The following is a 22,098-nucleotide window of genomic DNA, read 5'->3' on the forward strand; positions in this document are numbered from 1 at the left end:
ATCTGAATGTAGAGAAACTAAACTTATTGAGGCTCCCAGTGACTTGGGGTACAGACCAACAGGAGGGAAGAACTTAGTACCAGCATAGAACCACCCACTGGCTACCATGTCCAGCTGGGCTATGCAGTCAGCGTTTTCCTATTTGCTGTCATCATCTCTATGACCGTGATCCTTTCTACGTCCTGTGATGTTCCTGGTATTAGCTGTCACTGTGATTTACCCTGGACCCTATGTGGAATGCAGTGGATAAGGAGAGTGGGTAGAAGTCAAGTGGTCCCAATGTGCCTCACGATTCTTTGGTTATGTGAAGGCTTTTTTTTTTTTTTTTTTTGGCACTATAGAAGTTATGTGGGGGGTGGAAATTGGTAGAATTATGTTTCTAGTTTTTCCAATTATTTAGATTCCTCGTCACATCATATATTAACTTCTAGCATAGTATCATGTTTGTTATAGAAAAGGTTTTATCCAAACTATATCACCATGTCAACTCCTTTAGAAATGGAATTAATTCTAACTGATTCAAGTTTATCAGCTTTAATGCTCTTAAGTGAAAATACTTGAGAATGACACAGCTGAGTAAATATTAAAGAAAAACAAGGAATACTTAAGGTAGCATAACTAATAACAAGCCGCAGGCCAGACAAGTTCTTTGATTTTAACAATTTTTAATCCCTATTAATTGTCAAAAGACAAGGCGAAGAAATCCCCTCAGTAAAATTCAGAAATCTAATCACCAAGCCAAAATTCCCCTATAACTATGTCACAGATGGAAATCCAGTTTTAAGAAACTGGCATGGTCAGTTGTTAACACACCAGTACTATCTACAAACACAGTTGTTTAAACACAACAGATTGCCATTACACAGCAGGTTCATTAATCACAATTCAGCTTGCTATTAGGAGAGAAAATTACTGGTGTATTTAGTTTCCATCCCATTACCTTGACTTTTATTTAGAGCCATTCAACAATTTCCTCCTTCATTAGAAGTCACAAGTTAACCAAGCCATACGGTCATCAAAGAAACACAATACATTTGATGATATCTTGAAAATGTAAATGCTTAGTGCAATTTTGTTAATTCACCACGTTTCTTAAGCATTACAGCAATCTATTCAAGATAATTCTCAAGCCTTTGCTTCAGAATCCGTTAGCTATAGACATTCCAAGTACTGCTTGAGGCAAACTCCTGCAGTAATGGTTTCCAGCAATGGGCCTCCACCAGTCTGAGGAGACTGTTACTCCCTCAGTCTTTTTCATAGCCCCCAAATGCACCTCTGTTGTAAAAAAAACTGTAATCCTTTGCTTTAATGGAAGACTGTCAGTTTCATTTTACTGCATTCTCCAGGAATATTCCTTTCTAACAAAGCCACTTCCCAGCCCTCCACAGGAAATGTTCAGGGGCCCCCACATTCAGGATTGGTTCTGAGATATTATCTCCTAAGATAAATTGAGATAGTAAACAATATCCAGTCAATGAACAAGTGTTTACTGACTATTGTTCTTAGGAACAGTAGCCACTAAAGAGAATACCGTACAAATAGAGTCTACTAAAACTTTGCACTCTAGATGGGCTATAATACACATACACAGTACACAGAAAAGCTAACTCTGATACAGAGTGGCAGATTGTTGGTGCTACGTGAATACTGTGTGTAGGAACTGCCATAGGACTCCATTGATTCACTCTGGACTACAGAGATGAGATGATTAGCCACCCTTCCACAGAAAAGGGGAACATGGAGTGGGAAGAAGGGAAGGGAAGCATAGAAACAAAGAGATGAGGGGAATCATTTCTATTTGAGAGTAAAACAGAGTCCATCTGTAATAAATGTAAATCTGTTTTTGTTTAATTTTTTCTGTTCTTCTGGCTTCTCAACATCAATCTGTTTTTGTACACGGTGTCAGTGTGACTACATTTCCAATACAAATAAGGTTAATCTTGATCGAAACACTTTTTGAAGCGGCTTCGTTGTCTGGGGTAAATACCCAGGATTCGTCGTCTTGCGCCAGGAAGATTTAGGACAGGAACACACATGAGTTTAGGAGCAGAGGCTTAACAGTGAGACAAAGGCTTCTGCAAGGAAAGACGGGTGGGTGGTGGAGTGCGCTGGATTTTATAGTTCAGCTTGAGGAGGCGGTGTCTGATTTACATAAGGCCCATAGATTGGACGGATCAGGTGTGACATTTCCATAGCGGGCGGGGAAGGTTGGCTACCCCACCCTAATCTTATTATGCAAATGGACTTTCCACTTGACCAGGCCATCTTGCCTGCTCCTTTCTGACAAAGAAAAGGGAAGATGGGGCCACTAATTTGAAGATGTCTAGACCCAGGTGGCTTTTTTCCTACCGTTATTCACCCCTGCAAGCTTCCGGCTTGAATGTCTACGTCTGCAGCTCAATTTTGCAGGCTGCTCTTCGTTAGAAAATGATTTGGGGACTGATTTCATTAAAAAGAAAAACCTTACTGAGGACTCCCATACCCTCACTATCTGCCTAAGTAGTTTCTTCTTAACTCCTCTGTCATTTTGACACTATCCATTTGAAAAGGTGAAGCACACTGAGGTCATCCATGGTTGAGTCTGTTTGGCTTCATTTAGAATCACAGGAAATACAGTCTCATGGCTGGTCAAGCTTGTCCAACCCACCTTCTTCTGTCGTTGTTTTGTTTAGTTTAGTTTTAGGCTTTCGGCGGCCTGAAGCCATAGTTTTTAGTTTCTGTCTCTAGTGATAAGCAGAAAAAAGGGATGAGGAAGGCGCTCGTTAAAAGAAAAACTTCAGCCAAACTAAATTTAAAAGAGTTTGAGCAATGAACGATTTGTGAATCGTGCAGCCCCCAGAATCACAGCAGATTCAGAGAGACTCCCGTGCTGCCACGTGGTGGAAGATTTATGGACAGCAAAAGGAAAGTGACCTACAGGAAATGGAAGTGAGGTACAGAAACAACTGGATTGGTTACAGCTTGGCGTTTGCCTTATTTTAACACGGTTCAAACAGTTGGCTACATTTCTTTGGCCAAAACTTAGTGACCGGCACAGGTGTGGGCCACAGTTGGTTTATACCTCCAGTTGTTATAGTTCATGATGTATAGAAATACCTTTAGGCTGAAATTAAATATGTAAGGAAGCCGCTTGAGGCTAAACTTAATAGGCTTTAGTGGCTTAACCAGAAACAAAAACTAAGAACCCATGACTGGATTCTCTCTCTTGGACACCCCTGCAACCCACTGTCATAATTGATCTTGGCCAAGTCAATTATATATTATCATTGCTTACAATGAGGGAATTGCGCTGATTGACATAGCTAGCCCTGATCCATCTCAGATTAGGAAATATAAGAGGCTCATAAATTCTTCCATTCAAAAAATGTGGTCAGTTTTCGTGTAAGTCACTTCCAGGTAATTAGGTTCATCTAACCTCGGTGGTGATAGTAAATCATAAATTACATAAGCTACAATAGGCATACTGTTGCCATTTCTGGTCAGCCAGTGTCCTGACGCATGCTTTTTGGTGTACCACAATCAAGACATCTGTGGGAACTGCGGCCGGCTGGCTCAGTGAGGCACAGCCAGCAGGGGAAGATGGCAGTGGCCGTTCCGCTGCAGGTGTGAACCCTGGAGCAGCTGTGCAGTAAGCACCTGCCCAAGAGGGACTTTATCAAGTTTCTGCAGGACCACAATTCAGATTCATTTCTTGCAGAATATAAATTATTAGGAAACATTAAAAATGCGGGCAAGACAGCTAACAAGGACCATTTGGTTACAGCCTATAACCATCTTTTTGAAACTGAGTGTTTCAAGGGTATCAATACTGTAAGTGTTTGCAAGTGAAAAATGTGAAGCTTAATGAAGATAAACCCAAATAAACCCAAAGTCTGGAGAGACTCTGGCTGAGGGTCCACCAAAATATGCAAAATCTGTTCTAAAAACGCGAGATAAGGCCAGGTGCATTTGCTTATGCTTGTAATTCCAGCACTTTGGGAGGCCGAGGTGGGTGGATCACCTGAGGTCAGGAGTTCAAGACCAGCCTGACCAACATAGAGAAACCCCGTCTCTACTAAAAATACAAAATTTGCCGGACAAGGTAGCACATGCCTGTAATCCCAGCTACTCGGGAGGCTGAGGCAGGAGAATCGCTTGAACTCAGGAGGCGGAGGTTGCGGTGAGCTGAGATCACGCCACTACACTCCAGCCTGGGCAACAAGAGCGAAACTCCATCTCCCCTCCCCCCAAAAAAAAAAAAAAAAAAAAAAAAGGAGATGAACAGCAGTGAATAACATCTCTCCTTTTTGGGAGATGGGGAGATGTTGTTCACGGCTGGTATACAGGAACACTACAAGATGGGACTGTTTTTGATACTAACATTCAAACAAGTTCAAAAAAGAAAAATACCAATACCAAGCCTTTAAGTTTTAATGTCAGAGTAGGCAAAGTTATCACAGGATGGGATGAAGCACTGTTGACTGGGTAAAGGAGAAAAGCCTCGATTGAAGAGTGAAGCAGAAAGGGCTTATGGAAAGAAAGGGCAGCCTGATGCAAAAATTCCACTAAATACAAAGTTCGTTTCTGAAGTGGAATTAGTGGATACTGATTGAAATAGCAGTGCTTCAGCTCTAAGGATATCAGCAACAGTGATAAAACTTGGCCTTAAAGAAACTTACGTAACTAACTAGAGTTTGTTACTATTGGAAGGGAAGAGTCACCTGGAAAATTCAGAGTTAAAACTTGTTTGAGGTGGGCGGATCACGAGGTCAGGAGTTTGATGCCAGCCTCGCCAGCATAGTGAAACCCCATCTCTACTAAAAATACGAATACAACAAATTAGCTGGGCATGGTGGTGTGTGCCTATAATCCCAGCTACTCGGGAGGCTGAGGCAGGAGAATCGCTTGAACCCAGGAGGCGGAGGTTGCAGTTAGCCAAGATCGCGCCATTGCACCCCAGCCTGGGTGACAGAGCAAGACTCCGTCTTGAGAAAAAAAAAAACAAAAACTTGTTTAACCTGATCCCAGCTTTTCAGAAATGTAATCCCTTATAAATCCCTGAAATCCAAAATGTTTTACACTAACAACTGTGTAAAATACTGGTCAAGGAGAACTTTTTCCTTTTACCTCATGTTGTAAACTAAATGGCTGAATAAAAATATATCCACTTGGCGGGGGCGTGGAAAGACATCTTTTCCACGTGGAAAGATAATTTAATGAATGTGTGAATACAAGCTGAGGTAAAGGAAGTGAATTCGAATGGAGTACTCAATAAAAACTCAGCATCCTGAAGGAGACATCTGTTGCCTTTGTCTGACCAGCATCCCTTTCCCCTCTATTAAAAATAGAAAGTTGTTTGAGGCCAGCCTGGCCAACATAGTGAAACCCCATCTCTTCTAAAAATACAAAAATTAGCCAGGTGCGGTGACACACTTCTGTAATCCCAGCTACCCTGGAGGCTGAGGCATGAGAATCGCTTGAATCTGGGAGGTGGAAGTTGCAGTGAGATGGCGCCACTGCACTCCAGCCTGGGCGACAGAGTGAGACTCCGTTTCAAAAAAAAAAAAAGAAAAGAAAAAGAAAGTAGTAGTTTGTGCAACTACCTCTGGCTCATTTCTTGTGGTCTGTAGGACTGTGAATCAAGGTGCTCACATTCTACCTGCAAGCTAACCTCCAGAAAGAATGTGAATTTTGATACGAGGGACAGAAGACTAAAAGCGATGGGAATTGATAAGTATAACGACAACGCCCTAGAAGAGACGGTTCAATCATGAGTTGTACTCTAATTTAGAGTCCCTGAATTCTGTCCTGATGGACTTACCTTTCTAGAGGTGTGTGGTGAAATCTGCCTCAGTACTGTAAGCAATTTGACATTTTTTTCATTTGCTATTTCAAAAAAAATTAGAGCTAGAGCTGATTTTTGTGGCGTGCAATCACAGGGGTTTAGTGTATGCACTTTCTTCCTGTTTCAACTTCTAACCACAGCCTTGGGAATGGGAAGGTTCTAACTGAACATCATCTGCAGGAAGCATGGGTGATAGCACATCCCCGGGGCCTCTCACAATGCCGGTTTCAGTGTAGCTGATTTTAGAGAAAGCAGAGGTAAATCAGCCAGAATGAGAGAACAAAGAGGAGGGCTGCCTGTTCACAAAGGAACAACCCCGTCATACCACTCTTAACAATGAACACTAAAACAGATCATGACAGACGCCACTCTAAGTGAGTCTTGGTATGCCCCTATCTCATGACAAACACCTGCTATTTCCAATTTCACTCACCAAGAAAAATCTCATTTGTCCCTAGAAGTTATGTGTAAGGTTTCTGAGCTGAAAACAAAAGCAAACGGGGAGGTTTGTTGCGGTGACTTTCTGGATTAGGTAACTAAGAGGACAAAAGCTATCTGACCCCTGTCGGCATTAAAGTTCCCTGTCCACTTTGTCTCTCTCTCTTTCTTTTTTTTACTCCACCCCCGAACCCACTTTCTTCCTTTGTTCTTTAATAACAAATATTTCAAGCCTCTGGAAAGCCATGAATTCTGCCTTTGATATCCAGGCACTAGAGATTCCTTAAAGAACCTGAGATTTTATAATAGGAAAATTTATAACCCACAATTTAAAAAAAGAAGTTTTGCATAACAAAAGTCCAGGAAGTATGTGTTATTGACAACCTCAAATACAGCACAGACAAGGAATCTTTTAAAAAGTCTAACAAATTTGATAAAAAGTTTCTCTTATCAAAAGCACATTTATATGAAGGGAAGAAGACAGTGAGCAGATAGGAAGTATAGGTTTGGAAGAGAAAAGGAGACATGGAGAAGTAGCTGAAAAAATCAAGCAACAATTTTTTTTTTTGAGACAGAGTTTCGCTCTTGTTGCCCAGGCTGGAGTGCAATGGCGTGATCTCAGCTCACCACAACCTCCGCCTCCTGAGTTCAAGTGATTCTCCTGTCTCAGCCTCCCAAGTAGCTGAGATTACAGGCATGTGCCACCTTGCCCGGCTAATTTTGTATTTTTAGTAGAGACAGGGTTTCTGCATGTTGGTCAGGCTGGTCTCAAACTCCCGACCTCAGGTGATCTGCTCGCCTCAGCCTCCCAAAGTGCTGGGATTACAGGTGTGAGCCACTGCGCCCAGCCAATTTTTTTTTTGCTTTTAAGCTAGGGAAGATCTGGACAGTTTGGAGAGAGAAGGGAAAGAGTTGCTGGAGGGGAAAAGGACAGGCAGGACTGGCTTCATGGGCATGTGACCTGTGCAGTCAGCCACCCCAGGACCCTGCATTTGATTCAATGCTCTGCTGGTTCTGAAAGGTATAAACCACTATGTGGTAAGCTGATTAATGACCCTCTATTTATAAATCCACATCCTAATCGCTGGAACCTGTGAATATGTTATCCTATATGGCAAAAGGGACTTTGCAGATGTGATTAAGTTAAGGATTTTGAGATAGGATGGTCTGTAACCAATGTAATCACAAGGGTCCTTATACAAGAGAGACAGAAGAGTTAGAGTCACAAGAGAAGGCATGTGACGAGGGAAGCAGAGAGAGTGAAGGAGATGTGACCGTAATGTGAGGTCATGAGGTAAGGAATGCAGGTGGCCTCTGGAAGCTGGAAAAGGTAAGGAAACACATTGTCCCTGAGAGCCTCCAAAAGGAACACAGCCCTACAGGTCCATTTTGGACTCCTGATCTCCAGTACTATAAGGTAATGAATTTCTTTTGTTGTATGCAACTAAATGTGTGACAGTTTCTTACAGCATCAGTGAGAAACTAATACATGCTACATAAACACAAGGGAGATGTATTACTCGTTTTGTGGAAATCAAAGACATTAATAAAACTAATAGCAGTTACCATTTATTGAGTGCTTCCTAGGTGCTAGGCACTACACTCAGCTCTTTCTGTACCTAATCTTATATAGCCCTAGAACAAGATATGAGGTGGGAATTAAGGCCCAATAACTAGCTAGAATGTTTTAGAGTTGGGATCTGTGCCCAATCTATGTCACTCTAAGTTTTTTTGTTTTACCCCATCCCCATATTTCATCATAAGCCTTTGGGTTTGTCTTCATTCTTTAGCATGAGTTATACTCGCACGTGTCAACCTAAGAGTAGGGCTGGGGCGGGGCAGGAGATGACATCCATATCTAGGGTGCATGAAATTAAAAAAGAGCCGAAGCCACCTCTACAAGTCACAGGTAGCTTACATAGGCACCTACAGCAGATGTGAGGCTCCAGAAAAATGAATGAGACAGAGAATACGCTTCAGACCGAAACTCAAAGATCCCGCACCGTTCGTTCCTAACTCGCCCGCGTACTGGGTGAATTCTGGAGCCTGGCGGCTGCGAGGACCCCGGGAGCGACAGCAGGGACCGACGCAGAGAGGTCCTCAGCCTGGTTTCCCGGAGAAGAGGTCGCCCCGCTTCCCCTGCCCGCACCTCCCGGTGTTTTGGAGGCCCGCGTGGTCCCGCCTCATTGGCCGCCGTGGAGCCTGAGGCCTCGCGGAGGCGGGGCGGCCTTCGCAGTTGTAGTTCCCGAGTCCTCCTGTTCAGCGGCTCCGCCTTCCTGCCGCGGCGCCTAGGCGACCGCCCAGGACCACAACTCCCACAAAGCACCGCTCTCGGGGGCGTGGCCGGGGAGCCAAGCGAGCCGGGGGCGGGGCCGCCTGGGGGATGAAGTGGGGGCGTTCGCCTTTTCTGCCTCACTTGCAGCTGCCGGGTGTTGGGGAAAGAGTCGCCTGCCTCCGGACCGGAGTGTAGACCTCTGACCCTGGAGTCGCTCGGCCGCTGGGAACCGTCCCCTTGGGTCGTCGCCTGGGCCGCCCGCCGTTCCCCGGCCCCGAGGGGCCCGGCTGGCCGCGGCGAGGGGAGAGGTCAGCATGAGCCAAGGGGTCCGCCGGGCAGGCGCTGGGCAGGGGGCAGCGGCCGCGGTGCAGCTGCTGGTCACCCTGAGCTTCCTCCGGAGCGTCGTCGAGGCGCAGGTAAGCCCGAGTGATGGCGGGCCGGGAACCGCCGGCCGAACACCCGCGGCCGCTACACATGGGCCGCGGCTGTCATGCGGGGAGGGCCGGGCCAGAAAAGAGGTGATTTCTGGCGAGCAGAAAACCCGAGGAGCAGAGACCTGACCGTCCAGTGCGGGAAACCTCTGCGAACCGCCCGCAAGGTGGGGGGACGGCGACACTCCGGGTAATGGCAGTCAAAAGAGAAGATGGTGACTGTCCCCCTGAGCTGTTTCGTTTTTTCCTCTCGGATGTTTTAAGCGGCTGGGAGTGTGGCGGGAGATGGAACGGGCATGAACCACCTCGGCTGTCTTGCGAAGGGAGCGAGCGCCCAGAGAAGCGGTGACGTCCTTTCCTTCAGGAGTTAGCGAGGGAGGGAGACTGAGAGTAGGGGGCACTCCGCAGACCCCCGAGGCCCCGCCAGGCGCAGGGGATTGGGAGGGGACAAGACTTCACTCGAACTGTCGGACTAGAGCTTTCTGGGCTTTTACCCTTCCTCGAGCACCTTCCCTTGCTCAAGATTGTTTTATTTTTACCCAGCTGAGCTGTGTCTGCCAAGTGGCATCGCCAGGTAAGTCCCAATACGAGACTGGGGGTTCTGAGTCTGGCGTTGTGGCTCGTGGATGGAGGCTCTGGCTCTGGCAGTCGTGAGGTGCTGGCTGGTTGTTGATGTGAAGCGATGATTACAAGTGTTCTCAGTGTGCTAGAAATCTGAGGCTTAGCGACCAGATCCTTTCGCCTTCAGAGAGGTGTTTGCTTCTATTCAGTAGAATTTGAATTGATTGCCAGGTGCTGCTGCCTTTGTCTGCACCTGCTGCAAGGTGGCAGCACTGCTAAGGGCCAAAAAAATAAAACGAAGGTCTCAGGTGGCCTGATAATGAGGGGAGATGTCATTTGAAGCAATTAGTGCTCATCTTAGAAAAATTGAAGGTGACTCTGAGTGTAACCTTGAAAACATGTTTTTCTGAATTGAGTCACTTTATGTCATGGTTTTATGGTGCCCTGCACTAAATCCCAGAGTGCCTGAATAGTCCGTTTGTGTCTGTGTTTGAACCATAAAAATAAAAGGGGCAAACTTTTGGTATTGGGGAACAGTTAAAATGCAAATTCTCTGGCCCTACCTCCAGATGTATTGATTGGATCTGGAATGTGGCCCAGATATCAGCATTTTAAACAAACATTGCAAGTACAGTAACTGTAGCAAAGTTATCTTTTGACTACCTCTTGGACCTCACTTGGAAAACACTGAGATAGATAGTGGTAATCTGGGCAGACTTACGAAAGTAAATTTTCCAAATTGTCTTGGGAAAAATTATTTTCCAGTCACTAGTTGAGTGTTTCTGAGTGAAATTTACAATTCGATATTTTTCTGAAATGAGAGTTCCCATTTTCTCTTTTTATATAGCACATATTAATTTATGCTTATCTGTCTAGAAACTTCATTTTAGATTTTTTTCATTTACCACACTAATTATGTGTAATTAATGTTTTATAATTTCACCTGTATGTTTAAAATTCTTGTGTAGAGATGGGGACTTACTATGTTATTAGGCTGATCTTCAACTCCTGGCCTTCAGCGAGCCTCTTACTTTGGCTTCCCAGGTGCTAGGATTACAGGTGTGAGCCACTGTGCCTGGCCTGCCCCTGTACTTTTAATTTCATTATATCCAAATGAATATAAATATAGTTCAACAGTTAAAGATTTGTGAATATTTGAAGTAGCATTGTGCCAAACAGTCTTCCAAGTGAATATATTTGGTTTTTGTTGCCAGCAGTACTTTCTTTTTTTTTTTGAGATAGTGTCTCACTCTGTTGGCCAGGCTGGAGTGCAATGGCATGTGTTGGCTCACTGCAACCTCTGCCTCAGCTTCCCAAGTAGCTGGGATTACAGGTGCTTGCCACTGCGCCTGGCTAATTTTTGTGGGTTTTTTTTTTTTTAGTAGAGACAGGGTTTTGCCATGTTGGCCAGGCTGGTCTTGAACTCCTGACCTAAGGTGATCTGCCTGCCTCGGCCTCCCAAAGTGCTGGGATTACAGGCGTGAGCCACCGCGCCCAGGCCGCCAGCAGTACTTTCTACTGTGCTGTTTTGTTTTTTTTTTGAGACAGAGTCTCGCTCTGTGTCGCCCAGACTGGAGTGCGGTGGCACCATCTTGGCTCACTGCAGCCTCCACCTCCTGGGTTTAAGTGATTCTTCTGTCTCAGCCTCCTGAGTAACTGGGACTACAGGTGTGTGCCACCACACACGGCTAATTTTGTATTTTTTAGTAGAGATGGGGTTTCACCATGTTGGCCAGGCTGGTCTCAAACTCCTGACCTCAGGTAATCCACCCGCCTTGGCCTCCTAAAGTGCTGGGATTACAGGCGTGAGCCACCGTGCCTGGCCTGATCATCTTTTAGATAGTACTTTAATCTATAACATGGTTACATGTACATTATCTCATTTTATTTGATACATCTCTCCGAAGTGGGACCATTGAGGTAATTGAAGTTCAAAGAACTTAAATGTCTTAATTGAGTGAGTGACTTTACAGTGGAGCCCTAATGTGGAACCCTTTCTGGTCTATACAGTATGTTGGTATTTTCAGTTCTCTCTAGTATAGAAAAGGAGACGGAAAATAGGAAAATCAAAAAGTGGAATTCAGCCAGTGCTTTGACTTCATCCATATAATAAATTGGTAGAAAACTGATAAAGGGAGAATTAGAATTTTTGAAAACTACCTCTGTTCACAAGAAATCAAAGTCATTTAAGGAGATACATATTTTAAATGTTATCGCCTTCCAAAATAAAAGCAGAAAAATATTTTTGAGCACACAAAATGATACGCGTTTGTATATCTCATGCCCCATTATCGTATAAATGAAATGTAAATATACTTTGGTAAAGCACTGGAAACTAAAGACATAGTGCATACAAGTGATAAACAATCTTCCTTTAAAAAGTAATTTCAATTAGATATATATAAGTTTTTCTAAATGTATTTCTGAGGTGGCATAAAATTGAGGAATACACAGAGCCCCTCAATATATGAAAAGCCAAAAACCTAGAACTCAAATAGTGCTATACCAGTCCGTTACTCTGAGGGCTTCTCCTAAACCCTAAAGATCTTGAGCTACTTTAACAGTTGCATGGAGTGGAGTGGGCAAGAAATACCCCGTGTCTGCCCTGTGAGAGGAAACTAATAGGAGGCTCCACCATAATTCATTTCTCGTTTACCCTTATATTGAGGATGTAGCTGTTTGGAGCCTGGACTTCAAACAATTACATCCTCAGTATAAGGTAAACAAAAAATGAAACCCATTCTAAGTAAGGGGAATAAAAGAAACTTGCTGGGAGAAGCAGGGAAGAAACTTTGAGAATTTGTAACCATGAGGCAGTCCTCACACAGGTTTGCAAGCCAAATATTTATTCTGGGAAAATTCATAGCAGTCCCAAATTTGTATGCCCTGGGTTACCAATAAAAGCAAATATCCATCACCTCTGGAGGAATTTATTTTCAACTCAAACCTTAAAAAATTATTGAAGATAAAGTGCCAAGGAGAATAAACAGCTAGCAGTAAAATATCACAAAACACACAAGGAAACAGGGCACCATGAATCAGATATTAGACACAGACAACAGAAACAAACACATAATGACCTTAGGTTCTGAAATTATCAGATAGATAATTTAATATCACTATGTTTAATGTGTCCAAATAAAAAGAAACTTGAAGTATAAAAGGGAAAAAAGATTTTAAAGAGTGGCCAAAAAGATTTTAATAATAATGAATTAGAAGTTCTAGAACTGAAATTTAAAACTCAATGGATGGATTAAATAGCTGATCATATCCAGCTGAATAAATGATTGTTGAATTAGACAACCATTTTGTGTCTTTTTTTTTCTCCTTAATCCTCCATCACCTTTTCATCTATCCTTACTCTCAGTTCATACCTTACTAAAATTGGAGCAATCAGAAGAGAAATTCCGTAGAGTAACCCACATCTATCCATTTACTAGTCTCTGTACCCACATATTTGGACTTCCTATTGGTTACCATTGATGAACTGTGTGCTTTTATCAAAGGCAGTCCCTTCACTTGTATGTTAGGTTTCATTCCTTCTTTCCTGCTCACGGACATGGCTCCAGTAATCTTCTCTTTCTTTCCTGGATCATCAGTTTTTCTTCCTCAAATAGAATTTTACTGTCATCATGTATTAGTCCATTCTTTTTTTTTTTTTTTTTTCCTGGAGTAGTCTCGCTCTGTCACCCAGGCTGGAGAGCAGTGGCTCGATCTCAGCTCACTGCAACGTTTGTCTCCCAGGCTCAAGCAATTCTTATACCTCAGCCTCCCAAGTAGCTGGGATTACAAGCTCCTGCCACAATGCCCAGCTAATTTTTGTATTTTTAGTAGAGATGGGGTTTTGCCATGTTGACCAGGCTGGTCTCAAATTCCTGACCTCAAGTGATCTGCCTGCCTTGGCCTCCCAAAGTGCTGGGATTACAGGCATGAGCCACTGTGCCTGGCTTAGTCCATTCTTGTATTGCTGTAAAGAACTACCTGAGACTGGGTAATTTTTAAAGAAAAGAGATTTAATTGACTCACAGCTGTACAGGAAGCATGGCTGGAGAGGCCTCAGGAAACTTACAATCGGGGAAGTGCTGCACACTTTTAAACAACCGGATCTTATGAGAACTCACTATCAGGAGAACAGCAAGGGGGAAGTCCGCCCCCATGTTCAAACACCTCCCACCAGGCCCCTCCCCAGCACTGGGGATTATAATTTGACATGAGATTTGGGTGAAGAGATAAAGCCAGACTATACATCATAAAACATGCTGCTAATTCTACTGTTTTAAAGTTATATTTTGATCCACATATTCCTTCTGCCTTTGCCTATTTTTTCTGTTCCCTCTAGAAAATTCAAGAGTTAGATTTAATTTATTCTTCCTATGCTGGTTCTTCTATTTTTCAGCCCATTCTAATCAGACTTTTGCTCCTACCACACCTCTGAAACTGCTCTTGGCAAGGTCACCAATGTCCTCCTTGTTGTTAAGACCAATGGTTTGTTCTTAAACCTCAGCTTTACCTATTGGCGACATTTTTTCACAACTCATCACTCACTCTCCTTACGATAATTTTTATTCTGACATCCTGGATACTAAACTTTTCTGGTTGTCTTCCTGTCTAGTGGGCCAGTCTGTCTTAGCATTCTTTCTTCGTTCCTCCCCTGCCCTTGAGCGCTAATCATTTGAACCTCAGGGTTCAAATCTTGTACTCTTTCTTCTCTTCATCTTAGTCATCTCTTCTGGTCTCTTAGCTTTAAATACCATATGTACAGTGGACTCTCAGTGTTAGTCTCCAAGACTAAGATTCTCAGCTTTAGATCTATGTATCCAACTTCTTTTTGGACATCTCCACTTGGATGGATAGATATCGCAAACTTGATATAGAAACCACATTTCTGATCTTTTCCCCCAAATCTGCTTTTTCCAGTCTTCCCTCACTTATACATAAGCTCCAGCCAAATTGGCCTCCCTGTTGTTCTTAAACATGGCAGATACATTCTTGCCTGAAAGCCTTTGTACTGTTTCTTCTACCTAGCACACACTTTTCTCGTGTATTCATATGATTCACTCTGTTAGGTTTCTGCTAAAGTGTCACTTTATCTGACATGTCTCTTGTCTTAAATGTCCCTGACCATACGAATATAAAAGAGAAACCTTCTATCCTCACCAAATTCCTGTCACCATTTGATTAAAACTCCCCATTGGCTTCCTGTCTCACATGGTGTCATCCAAAAATATATTTGGTCTTTATTTCTGATTCCTGACATAGAGCCCTTTAAAACCCTTGGAATTTCTTGAGTCATAGGAGTGCCTTTTGTTACTCATAATGAGCCCCTTTCAATCACACTTGTGTTTATAGTAATGAAATGACTTAAGACGGGGACCCTACATAGCCTCAGGATTGGGGGCTGGTCACTACAAAGACCCAAGTGATTAGAAAGTTGAAACTTTTAGCCCCACCAATCTGCAGGAAAGGGAGAGAGGTGGGTGCTAGAGATTTAGCTCTGTAAGAACTCTTGAACAACTAGATTTGATGAGCTTCTGGGTTGGGGAATACATTGACTTACTGGGAGGGTGGCATGTTGAGAGAGGGCACGGAGGCTCTGCACATCCCTCTGCCTTAGTAGCTTGCCCAATGTATCTCTTCCATTTGGTTGTTACTGAGTTGTATCCTTTAAAATAATTGGTAACTGTAAGTAAAGTGTCTTTCTGAGTTCTGTGAGCCATTCTGGCAAATTATCAAACCTGCAGTGGAAGTGCTAGGAACCCCTAATTGATAGCCAGTCAGAAGAACAAGTGGCTCAGGACCTGAGATTTGTGTCAGGAGTGGGGCCATCTTGTGGGACTCAGCCCATAATTTGTGGGTCTGCACTGGTGGTGGATAGTGTCAGAATTGAATTGTTGGACACCACCCAGTTGGTCTCAGAGTTGGAGAATTGGTTGGTGTGAGAAAATAACTCAGATTCAGTAAAAGCTAAAATCTTATAGTGGTCTAATTCTCCTTCTTGCCTGTTGCATAGTCCTCCTTATTCCTCAAAAACATGGGGCAAGCTTACTGCATTAGGATCTTTGCACTCACTCCCAATGCCTGGAATGCTGTCCCCCCAGATACCTGCGTGTCTTGCTCCTTGCCAAAATTTCATGACACCTTCTGTAACTGTACTATTTTAAATGGTTAGCAGCCCCGGTTCTGCAGTCTGTTTCCAGTCCCTAGTTTTCTTCTATATCACTTTATTACCATCTGACATTCTGTACTTTGTTCATTCATTTTGTACCCCCCTTTTCCCTATGAGAATGTAAACTCCTTGACGGCAGAGATTTTTGTCTGTTTTTTTTTTTCTTCTAATTTTATATCGCCAGCACTTAAAGCAGTGCAAATCTTATGTTGGGCCTCAGTAAATAGGCTGAATTAATGAATAAGTGAATGGAAGATAGATGCAAATAAATTATTCAGAATGAAATCTAAAGAGACAATGTGATAATAAATATTAAAGAGAACTTGAGATACCTGGAGAATAGAGTGACAATGTCTAATACGTCTAATTGGAGTTCTAAAAGAATATAATAGAATAGGGAAGAAGCAGTATTGATTTCTGCAGATGAGTATGAAGAAGATAACCTAACAGAAAAGTGAATCAAAGATATAAATAGACATTTTACACAAGAAGAAATACAAATGTGTCATAAAACATATGAACATTGTACCTTATTAGTGCAAATAAGAAAAAAGATAACCTTTCATGCTAACTAGATTGGCAAAAATTAAAGCATAGATTAATATTAAATATTGGTGAGGATATGGGCTGGCACAGTGGCTCACACCTGTAATCCCAGCACTTTGGGAGGCTGAGGCAGGCGGATCACTGGAGGCCAGGAGTTTGAGACCAGCCTGGCCAACATGGTGAAACCCTGTCTCTACTAAAAATACAAAAATTAGCTGGGCATGGTGGCATGTGCCTGTAGTCCCAGCTACTCGGGAGGCTGAGGCACAAGAATCACTTGAACCCAGGAAGCGGAGGTTTCAGTGAGCCAAGATTGTGACCCTGCACTCTTGCTTGGGTGACAGAGTAAGACTGTCTCAAAAAAAAAAAAAAAAAAAAAAAATTCTTGAGGATATGGCTCAACAGTAACTCCCATTCATTGTTGGGGGGCTGGTAAATTGGTAAAACTGTTTTGGAAATCGTTTTGCCATTTCCTGAAAAAGCTGAACATATACTTTCAGCGGTTCCATTCCTAAGCATATAACCTGGAGAAACTCTTTTTTTTTTTTTCTTTTGAGACAAGGTCTCGCTCTTTGCCCCAAGCTGGAGTGCAGTGGTGTTATTTTGGCTCACTGCAACCTCGACCCCCTGGGTTCAGGTGATCCTCCCATCTCAGCCTCTTGAGTAGCAGGTGCTCACCACCAGACCTGGCTAATTTTTGTACTTTTGTAGAGACAGGGTTTTGCCATGTTGCCCAGGCTGGACTCAGTTCTCCTGTGTCCACCTCCCAAAGTGCTAAGATTACAGGTGTGAGTCATTGTGCCTGGCCCAACCTGGAGAAACTCTTGCATGTGTTTTTACACCAGGATATGTGTCCAGAAACATTTGTGTAGCAATGTTCTTTAGCCAAATCTGAAAACAATCTAAATAGGGATTGTGGTAATTTTCTATTGCTGTTGTGACAAATTGCCACAAATATAATGACTTAAAAACAACATGAATTTATTATGCTGTAGTTCTAGGGGCCAGAATTCTGAAAATGGGATTTACAGGGTTAAAATCAAGATGTCAGCAAGGTTGCATTTCCTTCTGGAGGCTCCTTTTCAAGCTTCTAGATATTGTCATGATTTTTGGCTTATGACCTCTTTATTCTTCATCTTCAGAGCCAGCAGTATAGTATCTTCCAGTCTCTCTCGGACTCTGACACTCCCGCCTTCCTCTCTCGTAAAGAACTTTGTAACTACACTCGTCTCACCTGAATAATCCAGTGTACTCTTTCCATCTCAAGATCCTTAAATTAATCACATCTTTGAAGTCCCCTTTGCCATGCAAAAATAATATATTTGCTTATTTCAGGAATTAGGGACATCTTGGGGGTGGGGCATTCTGTCTACTGTAAGCATCAAGAGTAGAATGGATAAATTATGATATTCTAATAAAATGTAACAGTTGCAACAGGGAAAATGAATGAGGTGCTACAAACCTCATCATCATAGATGCCATAATAAAGTGTTAGCAAAAGAGGCACATCACAGAAAAATTCACACATTAGATTCCATTAATATTAAAGTTCAAAAATGGGGGGAAAAAACCTCAAGCATATTGTTTAGGGATGCGTTACCAGAAAAGGAAAAATTGATAACAAAAACAAGATTTATTTCTACCTTTAGGGAGAGGGAGGTAGATGTAATTAAAGAGAAGCTTAAAGGATACTGGCAGTATTTATTTTTATTTTTTATTTTTTTCCTAAGATTCAGGGGGTACATGTGCAGGTTTGTTACATGGGTATAGGGAATTTTTCAGCTCTTGTCCCCCTCTCTCCTCACCTTTTGGGGTCCCCAGTGTTATTTCGTTCTTTATGTTCATGTATACTCAGTGTTAGCTCCCACTTACAAGTGAGAACATGCAGTATTTGATTTTCTACTTTTGCATTAATTCACTTAGGATAATGGCCTCCAGCTGCATCCATGCTGCTGCAAAGGACATGATTTCATTTTTTTTAAATGGCGACTTAGTATTCCGTGGTGTACATGGACCACATTTTCTTTGTTCCATCCACCGTTGATGGGCACTTGACTACGTGATGATTGCATGACTTCACTACTGTGAATAGTGCCGTGATAAATGTTCAAGTGCAGGTGTCTTTTTGATATAATGATTTCCTTTGGGTAGATCAATACCCGGTAGTGGGATTGCTGGGTCAAATGATGGTTCTACTTTTAGTTCTTTGATAAATCTCCATATTGTTTTTCATAGGTGTTGAACTAATTTACATTCCCACTAACAGTGTATAAGCATTCCCTTTTTTCCACATCCTTGCCAACATCTGTTTTTTTGTTTTACTTTTTAATATGATACTGGCAGTATTTAAAAAGTTTTTGGTGATACACAGGTTTCTGTCTCAGTAGTCTTTTAAAGGTTACAGATATGTACATGGCAACTTTGTTAACCCATCCCCTACCACAATTAAAATGTTTTAAAGAAGTAAAATATGGTGCTTTATAAACTAAAAGTCAACAATTTAAGAAAAATTTATAAGAAAGAGCAAAAAAACTCAAGCATATTGTTTAGGGATGCATTACCAGAAAAGGAAAAATTGATAACAAAACAAAAACAAGATTTATTTCTACCTTTAGGGAGAGGGAGGTAGATGTAGTTAAAGAGGAGCTTAAGGGATACTGGCAGTATTTATTTTGTTATTTAATTTTATATATATGTAAATGTTTTAAAGAAGTATTTATTATATATATAAATATATATAAATTATATAATAATTTATATATAAAAATTATATTTATATATAATTTATATATAATATATAAATTATAAGGAACATTATATATATAAATGTTTTAAAGAAGTGTATATATATATAGAACAATCACTAGATAAAATATTTTTAAAACCTAGAGAGCTTTTTGGTTTGTATTTTTTTCCTATTTAGGGGCTAGCATTTGAAGTCTTTACTAACATATTTCAGGCTGGCTGGGGAGGAAGGAAAAAATAGAACTCGCAGTCTTGTAAGTAGTGAGAGCAATGGAATGAAATTTGGGAGTTAGTGACAGGATCCTAGTGAGTCGGACAGCAAAGTAAATATAACTCTAGAGCCAAAATTCTTGATAACGATCACTTATCTCAAGATAATATAGCCCTAACTCTGTTGAAGGGAGTCTGGGGACACATTTATACTCCTAGGGAGAGAGAATGAGAATGAAACAGCTTGCAAGGACTGGTTTCCATTTTCTGATCATTACTTGCATATATTCCGCCTATGGACCATATAAATAACCTTTAACAGGCTGAGACCCATTTTTTGTTTTTTGAAAATTTTAGTTGTAAGTTCATATGCAGTTGCAAGAAATAACACAGAAATCCCATATACTCTTTATCTATTTATCCGAATGGTAACATCCTGTAAACATGTAGTACAGTGTTATAATTGGGACATTGACAGTGATAGAATCTACTGATCTTGTTCAGATTCTCCCAGTTTTACTCGTTTTGTTTGCGTGTGTATGTATTAGTTCCATATAGTTTTATCACTTACATAGGTTCATGTATTCACCATCACAGTCAAAATACTGAACAGTTTTGTCACCACAAATATTCCTTCTGTTGCCCTTTTATAACCACACTATTTCCTTCCTACCCTACATACCCCACCTTCCATCCCCTACCCGAGTCCCTAATCCCTGGCAACAAATAATATGCTTTCCATTTCTAAAATTTTTTCGTTTAAAAAGTGTTCTGTAAATGGAATCATATAGTGTGTAACCTTTTGGCTTGGCTTTTCCATTCAGGATAATTCCTGGAAGATAAATCCAGGTTGTGCATATCAGTCAATGAGTTCTATTTTTAATTTAGCCGAAGTTTGTTTTATGGAATTTTGGGACTCTAAATTTACTTTGTAAATACCAATTTCTCTTCTTGGATTAGCAAATAATCTTTGAATAGTGGATAAGATCATAGATTTTAAAGTCTGATAGATTGGGAATAAGTTCCATTTCTACTTTGGAAAAATTACTATAAGGCTGCTAAACCTTAATTTCCTTATATGTAATATGAAGATTATAATACCTCATTCATGGAATACTTTTAAAGAGGAAATGAGATAATATAAAGCTCTTAGTACTGTGCCTATCATGTAAGTGTTCCATAAATGGCCACCTAAAGGAAAGATAAAAGACATGGGTTATTACAGCAATATTATTACAGTCTGTAACTTCTAAGTTAGTTTGGGAAGATATTGCTTTGGTATTCCAGTGGCCACCTGGATTTCATATATGTTTAAGTAGAGGAAGGCGAATTCAATAGTCTTCAAGTGCTAAAGAAAAATGTTCTTCCAAATGGGTATAGCTGATCTTTCTATTGTTTTTTATTTCATTGACCACAGTAAAAAGTAAGTTGACTGCTTTAATGTTATATCTTAATCAGCAAGTACCGGCTAACTTGAATGAATAAATTACATTTTTATATAATAGTGTAGATTTGTTAAGGTTGAAACATCAGTAGTTTACGTATTTTAAATTATATAAATTCTAGGTCACTGGAGTTCTGGATGATTGCTTGTGTGATATTGACAGCATCGATAACTTCAATACGTACAAAATCTTCCCCAAAATAAAAAAATTGCAAGAGAGAGACTATTTTCGTTATTACAAGGTAAGGTTGTAATTTTTTATTCTGTTGATATCAAAGGTTTATATGTGACCTTTGTGATCCTTTTGAAAGCCCATTTCAGTTCCTCTCAGCACCCTGTGTATATCTTTCATCATTGAATTTATTATGTATTGTAGTGAAAACCTATTGATCTTTTTAAACAGTACAAATCTTAGCCCCCTTCCTTTGTATGGGGAGTTCCTCATTTTTCAGTTTTGGTTTTTAGGCAGAGACTACTCTCTCTACAGAAGCTGAAAATGCCACAGACTTATTTTGTCAGCCTCTCTTATAACATAGTTCTGCCATCTGGACACACCTACTCAGCCTTTGAGTTGTGCTGATGGCAGTGTGCTAGCATTGTTAGCAGTGGAAAGGACCACAGCAGCATCTTTGTTGGACCTCTTTCTGAGAGGGCTGGCAAAACAGGCTGAGGCTTCAAGTAGACCACTACCGACAGTAATACTCCAGAATTGGTTCTTAAATCTAGTAATAGTCTACTCTAGACCTTTACAAAATAACCGGTGATAGTTTAAAGGCAGCAGCAATCTTTAAATATAGCAGTAAGGCAATATTCAAAAGAACAGTGTTTTAAATTTTAGAACAACATTTTATTTTATTTAATTTTTTATTATTCTTACTATGTTTGAGATGAAGTCTTGCTCTGTCACCCAGGCTGGAGTGCAGTGGCACAATCTCAGCTCACTGCAACCTCTGCCTCCTGGCTTCAAGCGATTCTTCTGCCTCAGCCTTCTGAGTAGCTGGGATTACAGGCGCCCGCCACCACACCTGGCTAGTTTTTGTATTTTTGGTAGAGACGGGGTTTCGCCATATTGGCCAGGCTGGTCTCAAACTCCTGATCTCAGGTGATCCACCTGCCTCGGCCTCCCGAAGTGCTGGGATTACAGGTGTGAGTCACTGCACCCGGTCTAAATATATATATTTTATTATTTAATAATATATATATGTTTTTGCTTTTATTTTTTTTCTCGAGACAGAGTCTCACTCTGTCGCCCAGGCTGGAGTGCAGTGGCGCGATCTCAGCTCACTGCAAGCTCCACCTCCCAGGTTCACGCCATTCTCCTGCCTCAGCCTCCCAAGTAGCTGGGACTACAGGCACCTGCCACCACGCATGGCTAATATTTTGTATTTTTAGTAGAGACGGAATTTCACCATGTTATCCAGGATGGTCTCGATCTCCTGACCTCATGATCTGCCCGCC

General features: G+C 41.5%; 2 protein-coding genes and 1 pseudogene across 3 annotated transcripts in view; 2 read left to right on the forward strand and 1 right to left on the reverse strand.

Moving 5' to 3' along the window:
- Nucleotides 1-1,830: 1,830 nt before the first annotated feature.
- LOC129052392 (uncharacterized) lies at nt 1,831-8,853 on the reverse strand. The gene is made up of 3 exons (XM_054542801.1): nt 8,821-8,853; nt 8,292-8,786; nt 1,831-2,723 (listed from the first exon to the last, which is right to left on the reverse strand). Exons 1-3 carry the CDS (start codon nt 8,851-8,853, stop codon nt 2,619-2,621), a joined length of 633 nt encoding a protein of 210 aa, XP_054398776.1. The 3' UTR covers nt 1,831-2,618.
- On the forward strand, nt 3,580-4,592 carry LOC100440382 (peptidyl-prolyl cis-trans isomerase FKBP3-like; annotated as a pseudogene).
- ERO1B (endoplasmic reticulum oxidoreductase 1 beta) overlaps nt 8,676-22,098 on the forward strand; it is a 66,519-nt gene continuing 53,096 nt past the window's right edge. Inside the window, exons 1-2 of one of the 2 annotated variants that reach the window (XM_024252286.3) lie at nt 8,676-8,953; nt 20,763-20,882. In XM_024252286.3, coding sequence (XP_024108054.1) covers nt 8,852-8,953; nt 20,763-20,882 — 222 coding nt within the window. In that variant the 5' untranslated portion in view covers nt 8,676-8,851. The remainder of the gene's footprint in view (nt 8,954-20,762; nt 20,883-22,098) is intronic. The other variant, XM_054561116.2, reaches the window with a different exon arrangement.

This window comes from Pongo abelii, chromosome 1 (assembly GCF_028885655.2).
Source record: "Pongo abelii isolate AG06213 chromosome 1, NHGRI_mPonAbe1-v2.0_pri, whole genome shotgun sequence".
Taxonomy (NCBI): Eukaryota; Metazoa; Chordata; class Mammalia; order Primates; family Hominidae; genus Pongo; species Pongo abelii.